Below are 22,782 nucleotides of genomic sequence, written 5' to 3' on the forward strand. Positions count from 1 at the left end.
TGACTCAACAATACCTCTTTTCAAACCTTATCATTTAAAAAAAGATTCACATATGAAAAAATATTTTGCATCAAGAATATTTATAATAACATATTAGAGTGATGTGGCCACAAGCTAAGGAATGCTGGCATCCACCAGGAATAGTCAAGGAACAGATTCTCCTAGAGCCTGGTAGGGAGCACAGACCTGCCAACACCTAGATTTTGGCCCAGTGATACTGATTTTGGATTGACAGCCTCCAGAACTGTGACAGAAAAGAATTTCTTTTAAAGCCATAGAGTTTGTGGTAATTTGATACAGCAGCCACAGGAAACTTATACAGGTAGTTTAGAACAAATTATTCCTAAAGTCTATTTTGTTTTAAGTGTTAGAATCATACAATTTGCTTTGTAAAGTGGAGAGAAAGTAAGGGATAAATATTTCCATGCAATAGTTTGGCTTCCCCTATTGTATGTTTTTTCTTTCTTTTCAAATAGAAGTGAAGGAAATTAAATATTACAAATCCAAAGTTATCTATGGGAGGGAACAAATAGTATTATATTAACTTATTTTGCAGAGAACTAAATTTTGCTGTGTTATTATAAGTAATTTTATGGCCAACTTCTTTTGTAGGTACTTGTAGACCATATTTAGCTACATCTAAACAAATTGGAAAATGGTGAGAATAAACACAAAGAGAGTCATCTTCAGAGTAGTTTTTGGAGTTCTATGCTCATACCCTGAATCTTTGGTGGCAAGGAAATTCTTCATTTGGTGCTATGTTGGGGCCCCGTGAATCCTTATGAAGTGGTCTTGTGGAGTCATGTGGAGGAATGTGAATGCATTTGGTCCCAGAGATAATTGTAGATAGAAGTCATACACCTGGATATGCCACTTTTAAGTTTCACTAGAATTTTGTGTTATGATAGGAACTTGCAGGCACATTAATGTTGGTGTACAAATGTAACATGTATTTTCCCCTCCTTTTAGATTTACTTGTATGTGTAATTCTGGGTCTAAAATTATTGTATTAAAACAGTATGAATTGAATGCCTACTAAAAAAATAAAAATAATATTTATCATAATATTTCTAGAAAATCACGGAAATTAGATGCCCAACAATAAAGACTCTGTTAAGTGAATGATGAAGTGATGGTTTTTGATATAATACCATCCTGTATTAAAAGGACGCTAGAACACTGTGAATGTACTTAATGTCACTGAGTCATATACTTTAAAATGGCTAAAATGGTATTTTATTTTTAAATTGCTTAAAATAAACAAAATTTTAACATTTTAAAATTCATATATTTTACCACAATGAAAAAAATCACCAAAAAAGGTGTAGACCATACACACACACACACACAACAGGATATTACAGAAAATTCAACAACATAGATTTTTTTTTAGATCAGTCTTTTAGATTAAAAATATATAAAACAAAATATAGGAGAAAATATATATATATATATATTTGATACATAGATGGGTAGAAAAAGAGACTAAATCACTAAGCAGTAGAAGTATGGAATATTTTTCTTTTTGATTATCTGTTTTCTTAATTATTATATAAAAACATAATTTTGTATAAAATATATGTGGGTGTACACATATAAGTTTATAAAAGAAGGTGGAGGTGAACAGTCAAAACCCGTAAAGATACATTTTATATGGCAATTATGATGTAAACTCTTCTAATTTGATTTTGTATTAAAATACATTATTAAATCAGAGGTTTTGTTATCTATGAAACAAACAAGTCCCCTATTTAAAGTACTGTAATTTAGAAAACCATACATAAAAAGTTTATCAAAACATATACTCTACCTGTACTGTTAAGCACAAATCATAATTGGTCATTCGCCATTCTATCCATGTTGAATGCATATGCATTATTTTTCACACATAAAGAGAATTTGTTATCTCTGATGGTTATATAAGGCCTTTGTTTCATAACCAAGGTTTGTAGTCATAATTATCTCTATAATTGATTTGTTTATTTGGGTCTAAAGAACCAAAGTAAAAATAATAATTAGGGTCAGTTCAAAGAACTACATAGAATTTGAAGTAACGTATCAATAACTAACTCAAAGAAACAGTCCCTAAGTGAAAGCATTACAGACATACTGCAGACAAGATTTTCAGCGTCCCAGCTCGTCAAGCTAGCACACATTTAAAAAAGTTAAGTCACAGCTTTTAAAAGGAATGTTGCTACATACATATATATATATATATATTTATGGTTCAGTATTATGAAGTACAAAAGGAAAACCAATGGACCATCTCCCTCCGATCCAAAGGTTGTTAAAAATTAAGACAGAGTAATACTCTGATTTTTACCAACAAAACAGTATGTGCTATAACACTTCCAATCTGAGAGTTGTACAACAGGTATAATTTAGCTTTTACAGAAAAATTCTTTTTGCTTAAAGTACATGCCCTGTTCTTGACAACAAAAAAAATAACAATAATAATGGTTAAGTAGCTAACATTTAGTAAGCTCTTATGTGTGTCAAGAAGTATGCCAAATGCTTGACAAACATTAGCTCCTGTGATAACACCCTGTGAGAGATACCATTACCCTCATTTTACTGTTGAAGAATTCTTCCCCTCAGTCCTGATATGTGTGAACTGTACTTCCAAACACACATCTCAAATCTGCCTACTCCCCAGTGCCACCAGCTTGGTTTCATGTTCCACAATCTCTTGTCTAGACTTCAGCACATAACCTTCTGTTTGTCTCTCTACTGTCACAGCTGCTGCCCGACAATTCATACTTAACAGAGTAGACAGAGTGATCTTTTCAAGGCACATATCAGATTAGGTCACTTCCCTACTTAAAATCCTGCAATGGATTCCAATAACACACATAAAATATTACTAAAATCTCCTTATGACCTAACAAGGCTCTATGTGAGCTGGCCACTCTCACCTCTCCCATCTCATTGAGCTTTACTAACCCTGTCTTCCACTTTTTGTTCCCTGGATATGACAAACTTATTTCAGTCTAGAGGGCTTTGTAATTGCTGTGTGCTCTGCCTGAAGACCTTGGACCCAGATCTTCACATGCCTAGCTCCTTCTGTCATCCAATTCTCAGCCAAAAGGTAACAACTAGGAGAGACTTTGACTGACTACTCAATTTCAATTCACCCACGAACGCACACACATTCTTCCGTCATTGTTTTCAACGTTTTTTTTTGTTTTTTTTTTTTTGCAGTACGCGGGCCTCTCACTGTTGTGGCCTCTCCCGCTGCGGAGCACAGGCTCCAGACGTGCAGGCTCAGCGGTCATGGCTTACAGGCCTAGCCGCTCCGCGGCATGTGGGATCTTCCCAGAATGGGGCACAAACCCGTGTCCCCTGCATCGGCAGGTGGATTCTCAACCACTACGCCACCAGGGAAGCCCCTCAACATGAGTTCTTTACATATTTTGGATATTAACCTCTTACCAGAAATATCATTTGCAAATATTTTCTTTCATTCAGTAGTTTGCCTTTTCATTTTGTTGATGGTTTCCTTTGCCATGAAGAGGCTTTTTAGTTTGATGTAGTCCCACTTGTTTATTTTTGCTTTTGTTGCTTTTGCTTTTGGTGTCAGAGTCAAAAAATCATCACCAAGATTTATGTCAAGGAGATTACCACCTATGTTTTCTTCTAGGAGTTTTATGGTTTCAGGTCTTACATTCAGGTCTTTAATCCATTTTGAATTAATTTTTGTGTATGGTGTAAGACAATGGTCCAGTTTCATTCTTTTCCATGTAGCTGTCCAATTTTCCCAATCTCATTTATTGAAGAGACTGTCCTTTCCTCGTTGTATATTATTGGCTCCTGTCATAAATTAATTGACCATATATGTATGGGTTTATTTCTGGGCTCTCTATTCTGTCCATTGATCTATGTGTCTGTTTTTATACCAATACCATACTGTTTTAATTACTCTAGCTTTGTAATGTAGTTTGAAATCAGGGCATATGATGCCTTCAGCTTTGTTCTTCTTTCTCAAGACTGCTTTGGCTATTTGGAGTCTTTTGTGTGATTCCATACAAACTTGAGAATTGTTTGTTCTATTTCTGTGAAAAGTACCACTGGAATTCTTATAGGGGTTGCATGGAATCTATATATTGCTTTGAACAGTATAGACATTCTAACAACTTTAATTCTTTCAATCCATGAGCACAGACTACCTTTCCATTTATTTGTTTTCTTCAGTTTCTTTCATTAATGTCTTACAGTTTTCAATATACAGGTCTTTCACCTCCCTGGTTAAATTTATTCCTAGGTATTTTATTCTTTTTGATACAATTGTAAATCGGATTGTTTTCCTAATCTCTCTTTCTGATAGTTCATTATTAGTGCAAAGAAAGGCTACAGATTTTTATGTATTGATTTTATGCCCTGCAACTTTATTGAATTTTCTTATTCTAAAGCTTTTTGATGGAGCCTTTAGGATTTTCTATATATAATATGCCATCTGCAAATTGTGACAATTTTACTTCTTCCTTTTTAATTTGGATGACTTCTAGTTCTTTTTCTTGTCTAAGTGCTCTGGCTAGGACTTCTAATGTTATGTTGAATAAAAGTGGCAAGAGCGGACATCCTTGTATTGTCCCTGATCTTAAAGGAAAAGCTTTCATCTTTTCACCACTGAGTACGACGTTAGCTGTGGGCTTGTTATATATGGCCTCTATTATGTTGAGTTATGTTCCCTCTATACCCACTTTGTTGACTGTTTATCATAAATGGATTTGAATTTTGTCAAATGCTTTTTCTAATTATCCCCTTTTCTTGCTGGCAAACAGAAACTCTATTTTGCTCAGGAACTGGACAGCCAATATATGCTAAGAGAAGGCAATCCTTTCCCCAGTCCAGGGAGTGACTCCTGATTACTCTAAGCCGGAAAGGTGATTTCATTCCTCTCTGTCAGTGACTGGCAATGAGACAGAAGGGAAAATCTAGAAACTTCTGAAAAGATTTTTCTCCCCATTAAGAGAAGGTGTATGAAGGAAGAGGGTCCCTTTCTCTTTTCCCCTTTCCTCTCTATTTTTAGAAAATTTCTCATAAAAGGTGGTGACATCTGAAGCCACTGAAATGATAAGAAGGTCAAGGGAATTATGAAAATAATGGCATAGATCCTTCCTATGCTCATAAGGTACTGGACCAACTCTTGAACTTCCTACCTCTAGACTTGTCAAGCAGGAAATAAATGTCCTTAGGCTTTAAGTTTCTGTTAGTTGAGTTCTGGAATATCTATAGCTGAATCCACGACAATTTAAGTTTCATCTGTCAACTATCAGACAGATATCTTGGCCCAATTTTTCATTTGTCTTTTTATTATTGTTTTGTAGGAGTTCTTTATATATTCTGAACACCAATCTTGTGTTGGTTATATGCATTATAAATATATTCTCTGTGTTTATGGCTTGTCTTTAAACGTTGTTTACATTGTGTTTGATTTCAGACAAGTTTTAAACTTAAACAATCTTTCCCTACATACATAGGAAGCATGGTTTGTGCTTCCTATGTGATCTTTAAAGTATCTTTCCTATTCACATACTTTCCTACATTTTCTTTTAGATTAATTTTATAACCTTGCTTTTCACATTTAGATCTTGTAAGTATGGTGTGAGTTAAAGATCTAATTTTATTTTTTTCCGTATCTTTTCTTTTCCATCAGTTTGTTTGTTCAACAGTTTAACTTCAAAATAAGCCTAGATATTGAGTAGGGCAATGTCAATCCACTCTGCTCCTCTTAAAAAATTATATTGGCTATTACTGTTTTTTGATGTTCAATATAAATATCTTCAAGTTCCATGAAGAAGCCTGTTGGAAATTGTTTTCTTTAAAAGCTTACTGATTAGAATTAATTCTGGAAAGTTGAAAATTTTAAATACTGAGTCTTCTAATCCATATGTATGATATACCTCTCCTTAAATTGAGGTCTCTTATGTTCTTCTATTTTGTGTTTTTCTCCATTAATACCCTATGCATATCTGTCAAGGATTATTGGGTATTTTAAGGTTTTCATTGCTTTGGGGATGGAAGGGGCAGTGGTGCATTAGGAAAGGTCAGTAAAACCAGATCACGCAGAACCTCTGAGTCATAAGTAACAGAGTCTGAATTTCAGCAGGGCAAGCCAAGTAGCAATAAAAAGTTCACACTGATGAATTCTTCTTCCCCAACCAAACTAAGTAATAGGAACCTCTTGTAAATTTCAGCACATTCTTTCCCCTAAGCAGTAGGAGAAACAATTACATTATTTCACATACTCAAAGAAATTTTAAAATATACTATGTGGAAAGCATTGTGCTGGCACTGGAGGAAAACCTAAATTCATTACACATTACCTAAACCCAATATACGTACCAAGTTTCTTATTCTAACGTTAGAGTTTCAATTAAAACCACTCAAAAATGTTTCAATATCAAATGTAAGGTCATTGGTATCTATTCACTAGGTCTGAGTTCATAGAGACAGTAATTTGTTTCAGTTGTGTTCAGCATTTTAAACTGCCTAAACTTAAAGCTTCAAAGGAACAACCCTGGGCAATATTAAATCTTGTAAATAACAACAATGCATTCTAAAATTTAATAAAAGGAGAAAAACCTAAAGTGTTTGGAGTATTAAAAAGTGATGTTTTTATTTATAGTAGCAAAGTCATAGCTTAAAGACTCTTTCGACCTAACTGGACCGTCAGCAAAGCCCCAAGCACTATATATCATTTGAACTGCTAAATTCATCGACTTATAAAACCAATGAAAAAATTTATACTGCATCTCTCACATATACTTATTTATAATTTTTTTCCTTAAGTGCAAAAAAATTATATTCAAGACATTCAAAGTAACAATAAAATAAGTTTGGGACTGTCTAGCAAAATAACTCATGAACTTTATATATATATATATATATATATATATATATATGGTATCTATTTTCCTGACAGAAGAAATAACAGAAAGTAAGTTAGGAAAGATAAAAAGGTACTTGTTGACAGATGAGACGTGTTCACTGTTCTCTCAAAAAACATTAGGAAAAACTTGAACCTAAAATATCAGAATAGCCTGGTTACTTTCTTAAGCATACCAAACCACCTCCACCCCCATAAAAACATTTAAAAAAAAAAAAGACAATAAAATTACTTTCAGTGAAACAAATTTCAGCCATGACACATTTATGCAATAGCTGTAAGGTTCCTAAAGTAACTGTTCTTTCCCAGCTAACAAAGTCATCATTCAGCAATTTAATACCAGTAGTTCTAGATATCCGTGAGCATCTCTAAAGGTCCATTAAACACAGTAACTTATAATTGTACTGAATTAAAAATTAATAAATGATGTTGGGAAAACTGGACAGCTACATGCAAAAGAATCAAACTGAACTACTTTCTCACGCTATATACAAAAATAAATTCAAAATTGATTAAACACTTAAATGTAAGACCTGAAACCATAAAGCTGCTAGAAGAAAACACAGGCAGTACGCTCTCTGACATCAGTCTTAGCAATAGGGATGTGTCTCCTCAGGGAAGAGAAAGAGAAGCAAAAGTAAACAAATGAGACTACATCAGACTACAAATTTTTGCACAATGAAGGGAACTATCAACAAAATGAAAAGGCCATCTACTGAATGGGAGAAGATATTTGCAAATGATGTATCTGATAAGGGGTTAATATCTAAAATATACAAAAAACTCATACAACTCAACATTAAAAAAACAAACAACCCAATTTTAAAAATGGGCAGAGGACCTGAACAGACATTTTTCCAAAGAAGACATACAGATGGCCAAGAAACACATTAAAAGTTGTTCAACATCCCTATTCATCAGGAAAATGCAAATCAAAACTACTATGAGCTATTAGCTCACACCTGTTGGAATGGCTATTATCAAAAAGACAACAAATAACAAGTGTTAGTGAGGATGTGGAGAAAAGGGGACTGTTGTGTAGTGCTGGTAGGAATGTAAACTGGTGTAGCCAATATGGAAAACAGTATGGAGGTTCCTCAAAAAAACTACCATATGATCCAGCAATTCCACTTCTGGGTATTTTTCTGAAGAAAACAAAAAACACTAAATCAAAAAGGTATATGCACCACTATGTTCATTGCAGCATATTCACAATAGCCAAGACATGGAAGCAACCTAAGTGTCCATCAACAGATGAATGGATAAAGAAGGTATTATACACACACACACACACACACACACACACACACACACAGAGGAATATTACTGTGCCATAAGAAAAGAAGAAAATCTTGCCATTTGTGACATGGATGGATGTAGAAAGTATTATGCTAAGTGAAATAAGTCAGACAGAGAAAGACAAATATCGTTATGATTTCACTTACGTGTAATGTAAAAAAAAAAAACAAATGAACAAATATAACAAAACAGAAACAGAGTCACAGATACAGAGAACAAACAGGTGGTGGCCAGAGGAGAAGGGAGTTGGGGGATGAGGGAAATTAAGAGATACAAATTTCCAGGTACAAAATAAATGAATCATAGGGATGAAACGTACAGCATAGGGAATACAGTCAATAACAATGTAATATCTTTGTATAGTGGCAAATGATAACTGATTATTTTGTAATGTATAGAAATATCGAATCACTATGTTGTGTACCAGGCCTATCTTCTAGTCTTTTAAAGTTTTCAGTTTTACTACTTTTTATGAAGGAAATTATATGCCCCAGTATTATGCTCTAAGCTGGGAGTTGGGGAAAGTCTTGAAAGTCTTGTGATATATTCTTTAAAATGTCAAAGGTTTTCTATACACTGGGTTAAATTTATGCAGTCCAATATACACAGAACTGTAGGTACCTAATAATAGATTTCTGCTTACCTTATAAGAAATGTTCTATGACAAAGAAACATGCATTTTCTACTTAACATTAGTCATAATTGCTTCCTCTTCTAACTCTATTAGCCTTTAAATAAAGAACTATTTTACACTCCATTAGATCAGAAGTCATGGTTAAGACTTATAAGAGTATATTCCCTGTTATTTCTAAAATAACAGTTTAGAAAACAAACTACAAAATGACTTCTATAAAGCAATGACGTTGCATATATTTTTCATTTGTCAAAGGTGGACTCTGACCAATTAATTTTTCCATTTTATAGAACCTGATTTAGAAAGGAAAACATTTATACTCAGATAAAAGAAGTATTTCATTAGCAAACACAGTTAAAAATGTGTGTTTTTTCCAAAAACATTGGGAAATCACCAGAAGCAAAAGGGTATGAGACAAATCCCAGATTCCAGCTTAAAAAAACAAAACAAACAAAAAAACACTGTAAGAAATCATTCCTCCTTGGGAAGAAAAAAAAAAAATGGTTGGGTGCCATTGTGGGAAGAAACATCAGCTTAATTGCAGAAGATCAGTTATCCTGGACAGAAGACAGGCCAGAGGAAAGTGATCTGTGTCCTTTTCACTCCTCAACATTATCACATTGTCCCCTGTGCTGTGGAATATGAAAGCAGTATCTACAGCACACCTCTAGCCAAAAGAGAAGGGGTAACATCAAGGTAAAATACTGGAACTTGGCTGAGGTGGGAAGCAAAGTACAGGTGGACTCCCAATTAGGCAATTACACGACGGTGATAGCACTCACCTCATGTAATTGCTCAGTGAAATCCTCAACAACTAAGATGTAACCACCATCCAGAGCCTCTCTACCCTGAGGCATGTCCCTATTTGCCTCAGACCACATGGAGAACCAAAACCTAGAACACAGGTTTTTCACCAGTCCTAAACCGGACCCCCATCAAAACTCATCCTCCCAAACAAATGCAATATTGGCCCAAATAGTTGTTAGTTCCAAGGGAATATAAGCTCACAGCAGAAAATAATAAGATGTCTGAGGAGTGCAAGTACCATGAAAGAGCAAATAAAAGCAGAATTAACAGACCAAAAAAAAACATTTAAAATTGGCATATTAAATGTTGCTAGAGAAAAACTGGAGAATACTGAAAACATGAGAACAAAAATCTACCAAGTAAAACCAACTGGAAATATTATCATGAAAAATATAACAGGAGAAATAAAGAATACAATAAATTGACTGAATAATAATAGAAACAAAGGAGAAATTCCTGAGGAAAAACTGGTAGAAGAACTTCGCCAAAAAATTCTGAAAGGGATAAACAGAAGCAGAGAATGAGAAGAAACAGGTAAGACAGAGGATTGGAAGAGAGGAAAGATATACGTAGAAGTAATGACAGGATGTCTCATAATTAAAGGAAAATGTAAAATTTCAGATTAATAAGAGTTCATGAAGTACCACAGAGAATGAACACAAAAATGCAAATTCCTAGACTACTCCAGACCAACTGAATGAGAAACTTGGGAGTGTGGCCTAGCAACCTGTTTTAACAAAGCCCTCCTGGTGACTCTGATGCAAAGTTTGGGAACCATAGCTCTAGTGCTTCTGGAAGTTTATAATCCTCTGAAAATTACATGTAAAATTTGCTATTTAAGTATATCTTTCTGGGGAAAATGTCCATACCTAGTATCAGATTCTCAAAAGAATGTTAACAAAATTAATATCTATTTGTATTAGCTCCGCAGTTTTCAAAGTGTGGTCCATGGTCCCCTGGTGATCCCTGAGACACTTTCTGGGGGTCTGAGAAGTCAAAACCATTTACAAAATAATATTAAGATGATTTTAGCTTTCTTACTGTCAAGACAGTTATAGTGCAAGATCTTATAACATCATGTGTTGGACATTTGGAAAATGTAGTCATGGTGCTCATGATGGTGCAAAAGCAATGGTAGGTGAAACTGCTGGCATCTTGGCATGAACCAAAACAGTGGCAGCAAACTATACAGTCATTGTATTCTGTAGAGTTGACATATATGGACATATATTAGTCATTGAATTTTTCACCACCAGGCCCTCACAGTTTAAAAAAAAAAAAAACGCCACCAGTTTCACTTAAGAATGTCCTTCATGAAAATGTAAATATTAATTTTATTAAATTCCAACCCCTGAGTATGTATCTTTTTTAATATTCTTGTGGCAAAATAAGAAATACACATTAAGCACTTCTGCTACACACCAAAGTATGGTTGTCTTGAGGAACAACCGTATGAGACCGTTTGAGCTCCGTCTGACCTGTGTATTTGGTAAACATTTTCTCAAGAATGAACAAAGTGAGCCTGTCACCTCAAGGAAAACAACAAACAGTATTTGCTCCCAATGATAAAATGTGAGCTTTCAAGCAAAAAATGAGAATTTTTTAAAACTTGTATCTGCCACCATGAGCTTAAAAGTTTCTCGATACTTAAATGTGTGTAGCTATAAAATCCATTTATATAAGACAGACCAATGGATTTCATTTCATACATAACAGAGTATGAAAAATTTATTGATATGGCTTCAGATTCCACATTGCAACTAACCTTTAAGAAACTACTACTTGTCAAGTCTGGGTGTAGTATCAAACAAAAAAATCTAAGATTATCTGAAAATGCTATTAAAATATTCCTTCCTTTCCAACTACATATCTGTTTAAAGCAGGATTTTCTAAATATACTTCAATATACATAATAAAGCACAACAAATGGCATGCAGAAGCAGATGAGAATTTGCCTGTCTTCTATTAAGTCAGACATTGACTAGCAAAGTGTAAAGTAATGCCTCTCTTCTCATTAATCTGTTTTAGGAAATAGTTACTTTTTATTGAAAGTGTGATTTACTCTAACATAGAACAGAATTTTTTATTTTCTCAGTTTTAATTCCTAATATAAATCTCCATCAATATAATATATATAAACAAAAACTCTTTCAATTATTTTTATGAGTGTAAAAGAGTCCTGAGATCAAAAGTTTGAGAACTACTGCATTTTGACTATAAATTTTTGCAAGGGCAGGAACTGATGCCATTCCATCATTTTGCTCCTTATAGCACTTACATTTATTGAGTTGTCATTGAACCACTATAAAACCTTAGGATTCATGCCAGATTCCTGAAAAAAGACCAAAGGGGGGAAACACACTATGAAATTGTCTCAATGACTGTTAATTAAACAAGCTGCATGAAGTTCTTTTGAATTTCCATAAACACCTCATGAATACTTAGTTTCATACTGCCAAAGAAGGACGACAGTGACTCTCAAAAATGTGAATTAACAAAAGAGATGAAAGGGTATCCTCAACGTAGCACTGCTAAATATGCTACTTTCCATATTTCATGTTGGTAATATTAAGAAATGAGTTCTCTCTAAGGACAATAGAGAGACCATAATGCACACTATGATAGACATCCATCCCCATTTTTAAAATTTTAATTGTGGTAAAATACCTTTAACATAAAATTTACCATCTTAACCATTTTAAACTATCAGTTCAGGGGCATTAAACTTTCAAATTGTTGTGACTCCCATATGCTTTATTTACTGTTCAAAATGGTTTTTTTTCTTGACTGCTTCCATGAATCAAAGCATACAGCAGCTTATCTTTGAGATTTTTCAACAAATTTAAGTAGTTTTTTAAAGAAAGGAATTGCTAAGATATCCTTCTTCCATTAAACTACGAGGTTCTTTGAAGATTACTTCCAATCACACTTTTTATGTTTAATTAGCAACTGATCAAAAGATCAGAGTCCAATATTCTATTAATCACAAATGTTCCAACAGCCTACTTACTAAAAGCATGGTCTCGATCAAATCCTAGTCATGTTTTAAGAGAGCATCTATATGCAGTTTTGCTTTATTTTAAATGTCTAGGAAAAAAGCTAGGGGAAAAGATGCCAAAATGACTATTATTAGCTGCACTGGGGTAGTGAGATGATTAACTACTTTCTACTGAACTTTCCAAAATGTGTACAATTACTTATATTTTCAGAAAACAAATTTGAGAAGGCAATAACAAACTGTCAAATAATAAAATACTCAAAAGAGTTGATTTCTTACTGCTACCAACTTTCTATTTGAGTAGGATTACCCAAACAATTTTAGGACAATCAGATAGGGGTTTAAATCTGGCTCCATCACTTAACAGCTATGTGACCTTAGACAAGACACCTGAGTCTCGGTTTCTTCATCTGTAAAACAGAGTTAAAACCTATCTCGTGTGATTGCTGTAAGGATTAAATAACACAGGGAAAGTGCAAAATTCACTTGAAAGCTTTTTTGTTGTTATTTTTATTAGCTTTTACTATTATTTAGCAACAATATCAATACTAAATTTATTCGTTTATATGCCAACAGAGCAGTAAAAGTACTTTGATGACAAAGAACTAGACTAATAGATAAGAATTACCATTTATACATTTAAGAAAGACAGACTATCAGAAATCAGAAGTGTTAACTTACAAAGTTCATCTGCTCAAATATTTATAGAGCACATACCATGAACATTTCACTAAACTAAACACTGAACTTCTCCTTTTACCTCAAATTTATCTGCTTTCATAAAATTCCAACTAACAGCTACACTTTCCTAATGTTAAATTGTGTGGACCTTTTTTGGGGGGGGAAGGGCAACCAAGTTTTTGATAGCTTGCTAAAAGTTTTTTAATTAGTCCAAAAGGTTTTTCTGTTTCTTTCTTTCCAAAAGAGAACATTTTCCTGCAAAGACAAAAGCATAGCTTGGCATCTCTTCTCAAGATACTAGAAAAAAATAGCTAAAATGTAGCTATCAACTGTAATCCCATGTCACTTCTTTCTTAAAAACCCATTTTCCGTCGTCAACATGAGAACAACCTGAGTTTTGGAAATGGAGAACTGTATATCTTATTTATTAACAAGATGGATGAAAACATCAAAATGGTTTCTATGGTTGGTCGATATACCAGAATGAAGGCATCTGATCTTTATGGCTCATAATATACATACATATATCCTAGTTTTTCCAAAGCATTACAGCTGGGCATCAGGAGGTTTAGGTTATTTTTAAACCATACCTGATGATACAGGGACCTTGGCTTCAAAGATCTGGTCAATCAGTAAATTTAAAACAATTTTTTTTTCAGTTTGTAGTTAATAAAGATTGTCTGCTTCATGTTTTTTTAAATCTACCGCAATGAAAAAAGTTGCAAGTCCACACAAACAAACCAACAAACATCTGCCACCAACCATTAGTTTAGTGTTCTACTGAAAAGGCAAAAGGGAGAGGAACATTTACATCACTTTATTTCCCCTTTTTCTACAATTAAAACAAAAATGACAAATCTTAACTGAATAGGGAGCTGTTACATTCCCAAAAAAGTCTCAAAAAAAAAGGTTTACGCTCACACTACTTTAATTTTAATTTTATACACAGATTCCTGAACCAACAGGCAAAACAAGTTTCCACTTGACAAAGAACCCGGCAATTCACTGCAGGGAAAAGCAATCCTGAATATCTGATGAAGCCTTAAAGGGAAAACCCAGTAGGCACACAAAAGCAAAACACTCATAACTTTCCTCAATCACTCAAAATCAAATGATTTTTAGAAAATGAACCTCAAAGTTATCTTGAGCACCTAGGCTTTAGTATAAATCCCCAAAACACCGACACTACTCAGTTCTTATTATGAATCCACATTGATGATACAGGTATTAGGCCCCCCAAGATCAGAGCTACATCCCACGTTTCTGAGTGTTCCTGTCAGAAGAATAAACATAGACCAAAGTAACTTCAAGTACTCTGACATACAGGAAAAATAAGAATTTAAGAGGCTCTTGTGTCTTCAATCGTATCTCACACATATTTTACAATCAACTACCAGAAACATTTCTTTGTCCATAAAGCAAAAGCAGGCTATTAAATACATTTAAGAATAAGCTACTGGGCTTCCCTGGTGGCGCAGTAGTTGAAAGTCCACCTGCTGATGCAGGGGACATGGGTTCGTGCCCCGGTCCGGGAAGATCCCACATGCCGCGGAGTGGCTGGGCCCGTGAGCCATGGCCGCTGAGCCTGCGCGTCCGCGCTCTGCAATGGGAGAGGCCACAACAGTGAGAGGCCCGCGTACCGCAAAAAAAAAAAGAACAAGCTACCCTAGTGTTTTCAACTGCATTTCATCGCAAGACTCATGATGATGCTGATTCCTTCCTAAAACCTAACACTAAAATAAAATACATTTTCTTAGCATGATTTACATTCCTTGACCACTTTTCTTCTCCTGGGCTCTAAGCTTAAGATACCATTTTTTTAAAACATATTTACGCTCACAACTTGGTCCTTAAAGATATGTCTTCTATTCTCCAGATATATTTCTCTGGTCTTTTAACTGACAAAGAATCACATCTGGTTTGGAAGGAAGGCACACCTAGCCTGCGATCTATTCAGTTCCTTGGGAACAAAAGGGATGCCCCAGGGGAGGAAAAAAAAGGCAGGTGACTAAACTTCTTATTATTAAAACTTCTATGTAAACAGACTATGAGGAAGACATCTTAACTATAAAACGCCCTTAGCACAATGTCTCTGGTAAAGGCTCTCTAGAAAGTGGCATGTAGGCTATATAAACTAAGATATAAAATGATGTTTCATAATTTAAATGCTACTACTGTAAGAGATGATCCTGCAAACCTTCCTGTGAGACTTCATCTATTCTAGGTCAGACCTGCATGTCCAACATGAGGAGGAAGGACAAGGGGAGTTACCCTCAACATCTCAGACCTCTATTTTTATCCTTGAAATTACTTAGCAATTAATTTCTGTAAAAATGAGCGGTAGAAAAAAAATGAGGTCAAATCCCATGTAAAGTTCTTATAAGAAGAATTTGAGGAGAAAAGCATCCCTATAGACAATATACTAGAAGAAAATGCCCAAAAAAGACAAAATTATGCTCTACTATTTCAATAATAGCTAAAAGACAATGTGAAAATGATATGATATGAAAAACTAGCATGTGTGAATTAGAAATAAGATGACAGAACTCAGAAAATAATTCAAAATAAAAGAAAAGGTTATTCCAGAAGTAAAGACTAAACAAGAAGGAAAACAAAAATGAAAAAAAAAATACCCAGACAATGTCTTATGACAGGGATCAGCGAACTACAACACTTGTGCCAAATATGGCCACTACCTATTTTTATAAATAAAGTTTTATTGGAATATAACAATACCCATTCATTTATGTATTGTCTATGGATATTTTCATGGCACAAAAGCAGAGCTGACCAGTTGACACAGTTTAAAGAGAGACCACAGAGGGCATGAAGCCTAAAATATTTACTGTCTGGCCATATATAGAAAAACTTTCCTAACTCCTGCCTTATGAGAAATGAAAGGTAAAAGGGGAAGACCTAAATAGACATTTCTCCAAAGAAGATATACAGATTGCCAACAAACACATGAAAGAATGCTCAACATCACTAATCATTAGAGAAATGCAAATCAAAACTACAATGAGGTATCACCTCACACGGGTCAGAATGGGTATCATCAAAAAATCTACAAGCAGGGCTTCCCTGGTGGTGCAATGGTTGAGAGTCCACCTGCCGATGCAGGGGACACGGGTTCATGCCCCGGTCCAGGAAGATCCCACATGCTGCAGAGCAGCTAGGCCCGTGAGCCATGGCCGCTGAGCCTGCGCGTCCGGAGCCTGTGCTCCGCAATGGGAGAGGCCACAACAGTGAGAGGCCCGCATACCGCAAAAAAAAAAAAAAAATCTACAAGCAATAAATGCTGGAGAGGGTGTGGAAAAAAGGGAACCCTCTTGCACTGTTGGTGGGAATGTAAATTGATACAGCCACTATGCAGAACAGTATGGAGGTTCCTTACAAAACTAAAAATAGAACTACCATACAACCCAGCAATCCCACTACTGGGCATATACCCTGAGAAAACCACAATTCAAAAAGTCATGTACCACAACGCTCACTGCAGCTCTACTTACAATAGCCAGGACGTGGAAGCAACCTAAGTGTCCATCGACAGATGAATGGATAAAGAAGATGTGGCACATATATACAATGGAATATTACTCAGCCATAAAAAGAAACGAAATTGAGTTATTTGTAGTGAGGTGGATGGACCTAGCATCTGTCATACAGAGTGAAGTAAGTCAGAAAGAGAAAAACAAATATCATATGCTAACACATATATATGGAATCTAAAAAAAAAAAAAAAATGGTTCTGATGAACCTAGGGCCAGGACAGGAATAAAGACGCAGACGTAGAGAATGGGCGTGAGGACACAGGGAGGGGGATGGGTAAGCTGGGGCAAAGTGAGAGAGTAGCATTGATCTATATACACTACCAAATATAAAACGGATAGTTAGAGGGAAGCAGCTGCATAGCACAGGGAGATGAGCTCGGTGCTTTGTGACCACCTAGAGGGGTGGGATAGGGAGGGTGGGATAGGGAGAGTGGGAGGGAGAACACAAGAGAGAGGGGATATGGGGATATATGCATACGTACAGCTGATTCACTTTGTTATAAAGCAGAAACTAACACACCATTGTAAGGCAATTATACTCCAATAAAGATATTAAAAATAAAATAGTATAATCAAGGACCTTGCCAGACAATAGAAAGTATAGAAAGATTCCCATTCCAGGACTGAAGCATTCTGACTCATTTTTTTACCCACTGATGGGCAACAGTTTAGAGAACACAGTGTTTTTTTTTTTTTTACTAGAAACTACATTTGTACAGTGAAGTGGGGGGAGGAACAAGCATGGACATGCTGAAAAAAATCAGGAGAAAAAGGAGTCAGGCAACCTCTACATAGTTAAATGTGTGTTGATGTAGAAACCACTCAAATCAAAAGAAAGCATAAAACTGCCCTACATATTTTGCTGGTTTTGATACTGAAGTACCTCATATTACATGTCCTAATTCAAGTCATATGTTAATTAATGTTAACCATTAAAGTTAACCAGGAAGCCTATTTCAAAATTTCTTCAATTTAAAGTAAATACCGTGAAATTTCAGAATTCAATGCTTCGTTAAACCTTTTTTTTAATAATGACGTCATCTGAACTTTTCTTTAAAAAGAGACGTCATCAGAGGGGATTCCCTGGTAGCGCAGTGGTTGGGAGTCCGCCTGCCAATGCAAGGGACACGGGTTCGTGCCCCGGTCCGGGAGGATCCCACATGCCGCGGAACGGCTGGGCCCGTGAGCCATGGCCGTTGAGCCTGCGCGTCCGGAGCCTGTGCTCCGCAACGGGAGAGGCCACAACAGTGAGAGGCCCGCGTATAACAAAAATATGTCACTACTAGGAACTGAACTCAGGAGATATATCGTTCTAAATTAATGCTATTTCTAAAGCTTTGACTACTATCCTTTGAACAATAGAAAACCAGGGTCAAGAATCTTAATTGTAGAAGAAAAAGTCTTATATAAACTCGTCAACAATAAAAGACTGGATCATTTTGATATGGCTATCTTAAGAAGGTATTAGAAATAGTACTTTAAGAACCTGTATCAACAGTGGAAACTGAAGACTATGTTTCTAGTTGTGGATAGGGTGATTCCATTATTAATACTGTCTCTAAGCTACATTTTAAACTAATAATTATCACAATCCACAGTGAGATAGAAAGGATTCTTAATTCTGCTGCTGGAAAGAATTACGGCTAAAAAAAAAGCATAAGGATTTAAATATGAGTATGAGTTCATACCACTTCAGAGGGTCTTAAAAATGGTTTCATTTCACTCTATAGAACTATATTTATATTTAAATGGAAATAAAGGCATTAATTAACATTCTTCCTTCCCATCTTTGCTTGGCTAGCTTGGACTCATCCTTTAAACCCCTGTTTTAAACAATCTCTTTAGAAAGACGACTTCTTTAAATGATCTAAAATCAGGACAAGAGTCCTTACTGCCTGCTCCAAAAGACAGTATAGTGTACTCTTCCTGTCACTCTAGGTTATACACTTTGTGGGGTTTTGTTGTTGTTGTTATTTAATTTCCCCCCGCAGACTGAAGCTCCATAAGGGTAAGGACTACCTGCCACTTGAAAATTGTGTCAGTGTTTAACATCAACCTATGATAAGTAATAAAAGATTCGTGCAACAAAAGAACTACAATTTTTAAACCTTTCCATCCAAGGGACTGTACCAATTTCCTATCTTTAAAACAGCTCTTCCATGACATTCAGTGACTAGCATTCTAACCAACTAATAGTCAACTGAGAATTACTTTTAATTATCCAGGCTACACATGATGGAGAAGACTAGATTTAACAAAGCTTTAATGCTTTAATGCTAGGAACACAAACATGAAAGCATGGTAAATTGACTACAGGGTGTTGTGCATTTAGACCATGGAGAGTCTTACTGTTTTTGTTCTTTTTTCCACACTGAACTAAAAAAAATTATTTTTTTTCTCTAAAAAAGCCAGTTCAAGATTAGGTTCTCATAACTACAACATAATTACAGGGCTGTTTTACTGTTTGTCTTCTAGCTTATCTGGGTACACATAAAACTAAAACAGAATATAAAGTAACTATTGTGGCAAACAGAAGATGTGATTTGGGAGATAAGCACTATTTTATGTGTGACTAATCCTAAATCAGTACATTATTACCCAAATTAATATAACTAGCTATCACCTGTTAGTGATGACTTGTAATGCAATATTGTGAGAAATGACAAGATCTGTGAAACAATGTGTTAAAATAGTCAAATATGGAATAAAGTCTGCAAAAGCAAAAGGTCTCGTTTCATTCATTATAGATCTATCATTTGGCCTAAAGAAAAAGAAATGATTTTTCATCTAAAATAAGCAACACCGTGAGCATGCATCTACTTAAATGGAAGCCTGTTTATGACTCAATTCACTACATTCCTAACAGTAGTGGCTACATTTCAAGAATGGACCCAGCCATCTAATAATGATTTCCTGTAAGTGTTTCTCATATTGTTGATCATGACTCATTAATGGGATCACAAACAGCATTTGTAAGAAAGGAAATGGAATAGGATATAAAATATCAGAGTGCAACACATGTAGCAAGGGATAGAATTGTTTCCTGAAATTTTGACTCAGTTTGTGTGTGGGTGACAATATACTGCTAAGTATGGGCTGCAAAAAATAAAATGTGTGAACACTATTCCTGGAGTATATGCCCCCAATTACTTCTTCCCCGCAAACACTGCCAAAGTAGAAACTCCATCAAAATTACTCACAAAAAAGAAAAGTGACCTTAAACTTGGTATGTTATAATTGTTTAAACTTGATATAACAAACTCTAAAATCAAAGTTTAAATCCAGGTTCCACTACTTCTAGTGAACATGGGCTTATTTAAGCAGTATGTGCTCCACTTGTGTCATCTATGAAATGAAGATAAAAATATTTTCCAAGTGTGGTAAAAATAAATAATGTATTTAGTAAGTTTAACATATGCTTTACCATTAACAGAAAAAACTGAAGGAGAAACTTAGCAGAAGTAATCTTCAGGGTATTACCTCTGATGTTTGTGTGTGTGTGCCTGGTGCTTTTTCATTGTATATATTTCTATGCTACATTAATTTTACAATGTACATACAACATATACATTTTTAATGTAGCGTTTCTAATGTATATAACATTACCTTTATTTTTTTTAATTTATAAAATTATTTATTTATTGGCTGAGTTTGGTCTTTGTTGCTGTGCGCGGGCTTTTTCTATTTGCAGAGAGAGGGCGCTACTCTTTGTTGCGGCGCGCGGGCTTCTCACTGCGGTGGCTTCTCTTGTTGAGGAGCACGGGCTCTAGGCGTGCGGGCTCAGTAGTTGTGGCCCGCAGGCTCTAGAGGGCAGTCGCATGGGCTTAGTTGCTCCACAGCTTGTGGAATCTTCCCAGACCAGGGCTCAAACCCGTGTCCCCTGCATTGGCAGGCAGATTCTTAACCACTGTGCCACCAGGGAAGCCCTACCTTTATTTTTAAAAATATCAATAGTAGGTATCTAGGCAGTGAGATTATAGTCCTTTTTGTTTTATATTTCTCTGTATTTTATAAAAATATGTTATGTGTTTTTAAAAGAAAAGAGTCAACTACTTGCTCAAAAAAAAAAAAAAAAAAAGACAAAAGTGTGTAGTGCTCCAGTGTTTAGGAATTAGCATTCTGAGGGGAGAACTTATGCGCCAGATGCTTCTCACTAAATCCTCACACAACCTCACTGTATCACTTTTGCCCAAGAGAAAATGGAGGCAATTGAGATAAGGTAAATTGTCTGCTACAAAACTAACAAACAGCAGTGTCCATAACTTCAAAGCCTGTATTTCTTCCGCCACCACATAATGCATCCAAATAGTCTTCTCCAGTTGTTTCATACAGGCACCTTTCGATCTACCCAACTGGACTGTAAACTCCTTGCAAAAGGGGGGAAAGTTTCACTAACTTCATTTATGTCTCTCATTGGCCCACTAAGACGACGATAGCTACTTCTACACTTGTCGAGTTACATTAAACTTCTTTTGGTCTATACTGTCCTCCTGGGACCTACTCTTGCAAAAACGAAATAAACTAGCAAACAAACGACAAAACTACTCTAAGACTGTTCAGATCTAACTTTATTCCTGCACACTCGTAACTGAAAAAGTTTAAGTATACCCATATCCTGAGTACCAGTAAAGGAGTTTGGGGATGAGTACAAGGATCACTGTGCAAACACTAAAAAGAATGGATTCACACGTTCCCCTACCACGCCCCCCGTCACCCAGGCACCACCTAAAGAAAGGAACCTCAAGTCTTCCCGAGAAGTGTTGAAGAACCATAACCACGCCCCCATTGTTCCATCATAATAACTTGTTTTCTTTCCCGACCCGGACCCCCGTCCCCAACACCAAAACCCTTAATAAGCAATTCAAAGTCTCTGACCTGCAGCGAAGTGCAGGGGAGAAGACTTCCGGCCGGCCATGTCCTTAGCATTCACGTTTGCCGCGTCCACCAGCCTCTTTACCCGGGACACGTCCCCATTGCGACAGGCCTCCAACAGTTCCCGGAGGGCCCCGCTCACTGCTGGGACCCCTGGCCCAGGTCCTGCTGCCCCAGGTCCCAATGTTGCTGTGGTGCTAACTCCGGCCGCCTCGGGGCTCTCCGACAAGCTCGATCCGGGGGAGGATGGAGAGGAAGATGAGGAAGAAGTCGGGGAAGAAGAGGACGACGGTGAATTGTTACTGCCACCGCCGGCTGGGCTGGGAGCGACCCCGACGGCAGATGAGGCAGGAAGAGCCGGGACCACGGGAGCTGCGGCGACGGTACAGACTGTGCTCGTGGTACTGCAACAGCTGGTACTGTCAACCGGGTCCGGGGATCGGGGCCTGTCGGGCGGATCCCGACTGCCATCCCCCTCCGGCAGCGCTAGGCCGTGCCGCGGGGAGGCGAAGGGGGCCAGGCCACCCACCGTAGGGGAGGCTGGGGTGGTCCCCGGGGCCAGGCCGGGGCTGAGTGGGGGGGGAGGTGGCGGCGGCGGCGCCGAAGCCCCTGGGGCGGGCTGGAGCTGTTGTTGATGATGGTGGTGATGATGCTGAGAGCGACGCGACGCCGCCATCTTCAGACTCCCCCAGCACTGTCACTGCGGCAACGGCCCCACCGCCCGCCCTCACTTCCGACTGCTGGACCAATTAGCACCCAGCGCACAGGAAATGATGCTGGGAGCGGTGGGCGGGGTCAGAGAGTGGGCGGGAAGTATTGGGAGCTCCGAGAACCGCCGCGGAAGGGGGCGTCGCCCTGTAGCTGAGGGGCGGGCTTTGTGACTCCTTGGCGGGCTGGCCGGGGAGATTTGAAAGCTGGAGCCAGCCTAGGCTTAAACGGGAAGCTTTTCCTGCCTTTCTCACTTTTCAGCCTGCTTACCTTGCCCTGTTCCGTTCAGTTGCCAGGTCTTCTTCAGTCTTCCTTTTCTTGCTCCAGAGCCTGCTATTGAGGT

General features: G+C 36.9%; 1 protein-coding gene across 1 annotated transcript in view; it reads right to left on the reverse strand.

Annotated features, from left to right (window-relative positions):
* The window catches only part of TNKS (tankyrase), a 176,230-nt gene extending 153,812 nt beyond the window's left edge, over positions 1-22,418 (reverse strand). Inside the window, exon 1 of the mRNA XM_060001288.1 lies at positions 21,735-22,418. Coding sequence (XP_059857271.1) covers positions 21,735-22,407 — 673 coding nt within the window. The 5' untranslated portion in view covers positions 22,408-22,418. The remainder of the gene's footprint in view (positions 1-21,734) is intronic.
* Between the last annotated feature and the right edge of the window lie 364 nt (positions 22,419-22,782).

This window comes from Delphinus delphis, chromosome 21 (assembly GCF_949987515.2).
Source record: "Delphinus delphis chromosome 21, mDelDel1.2, whole genome shotgun sequence".
NCBI classification, from domain to species: Eukaryota; Metazoa; Chordata; class Mammalia; order Artiodactyla; family Delphinidae; genus Delphinus; species Delphinus delphis.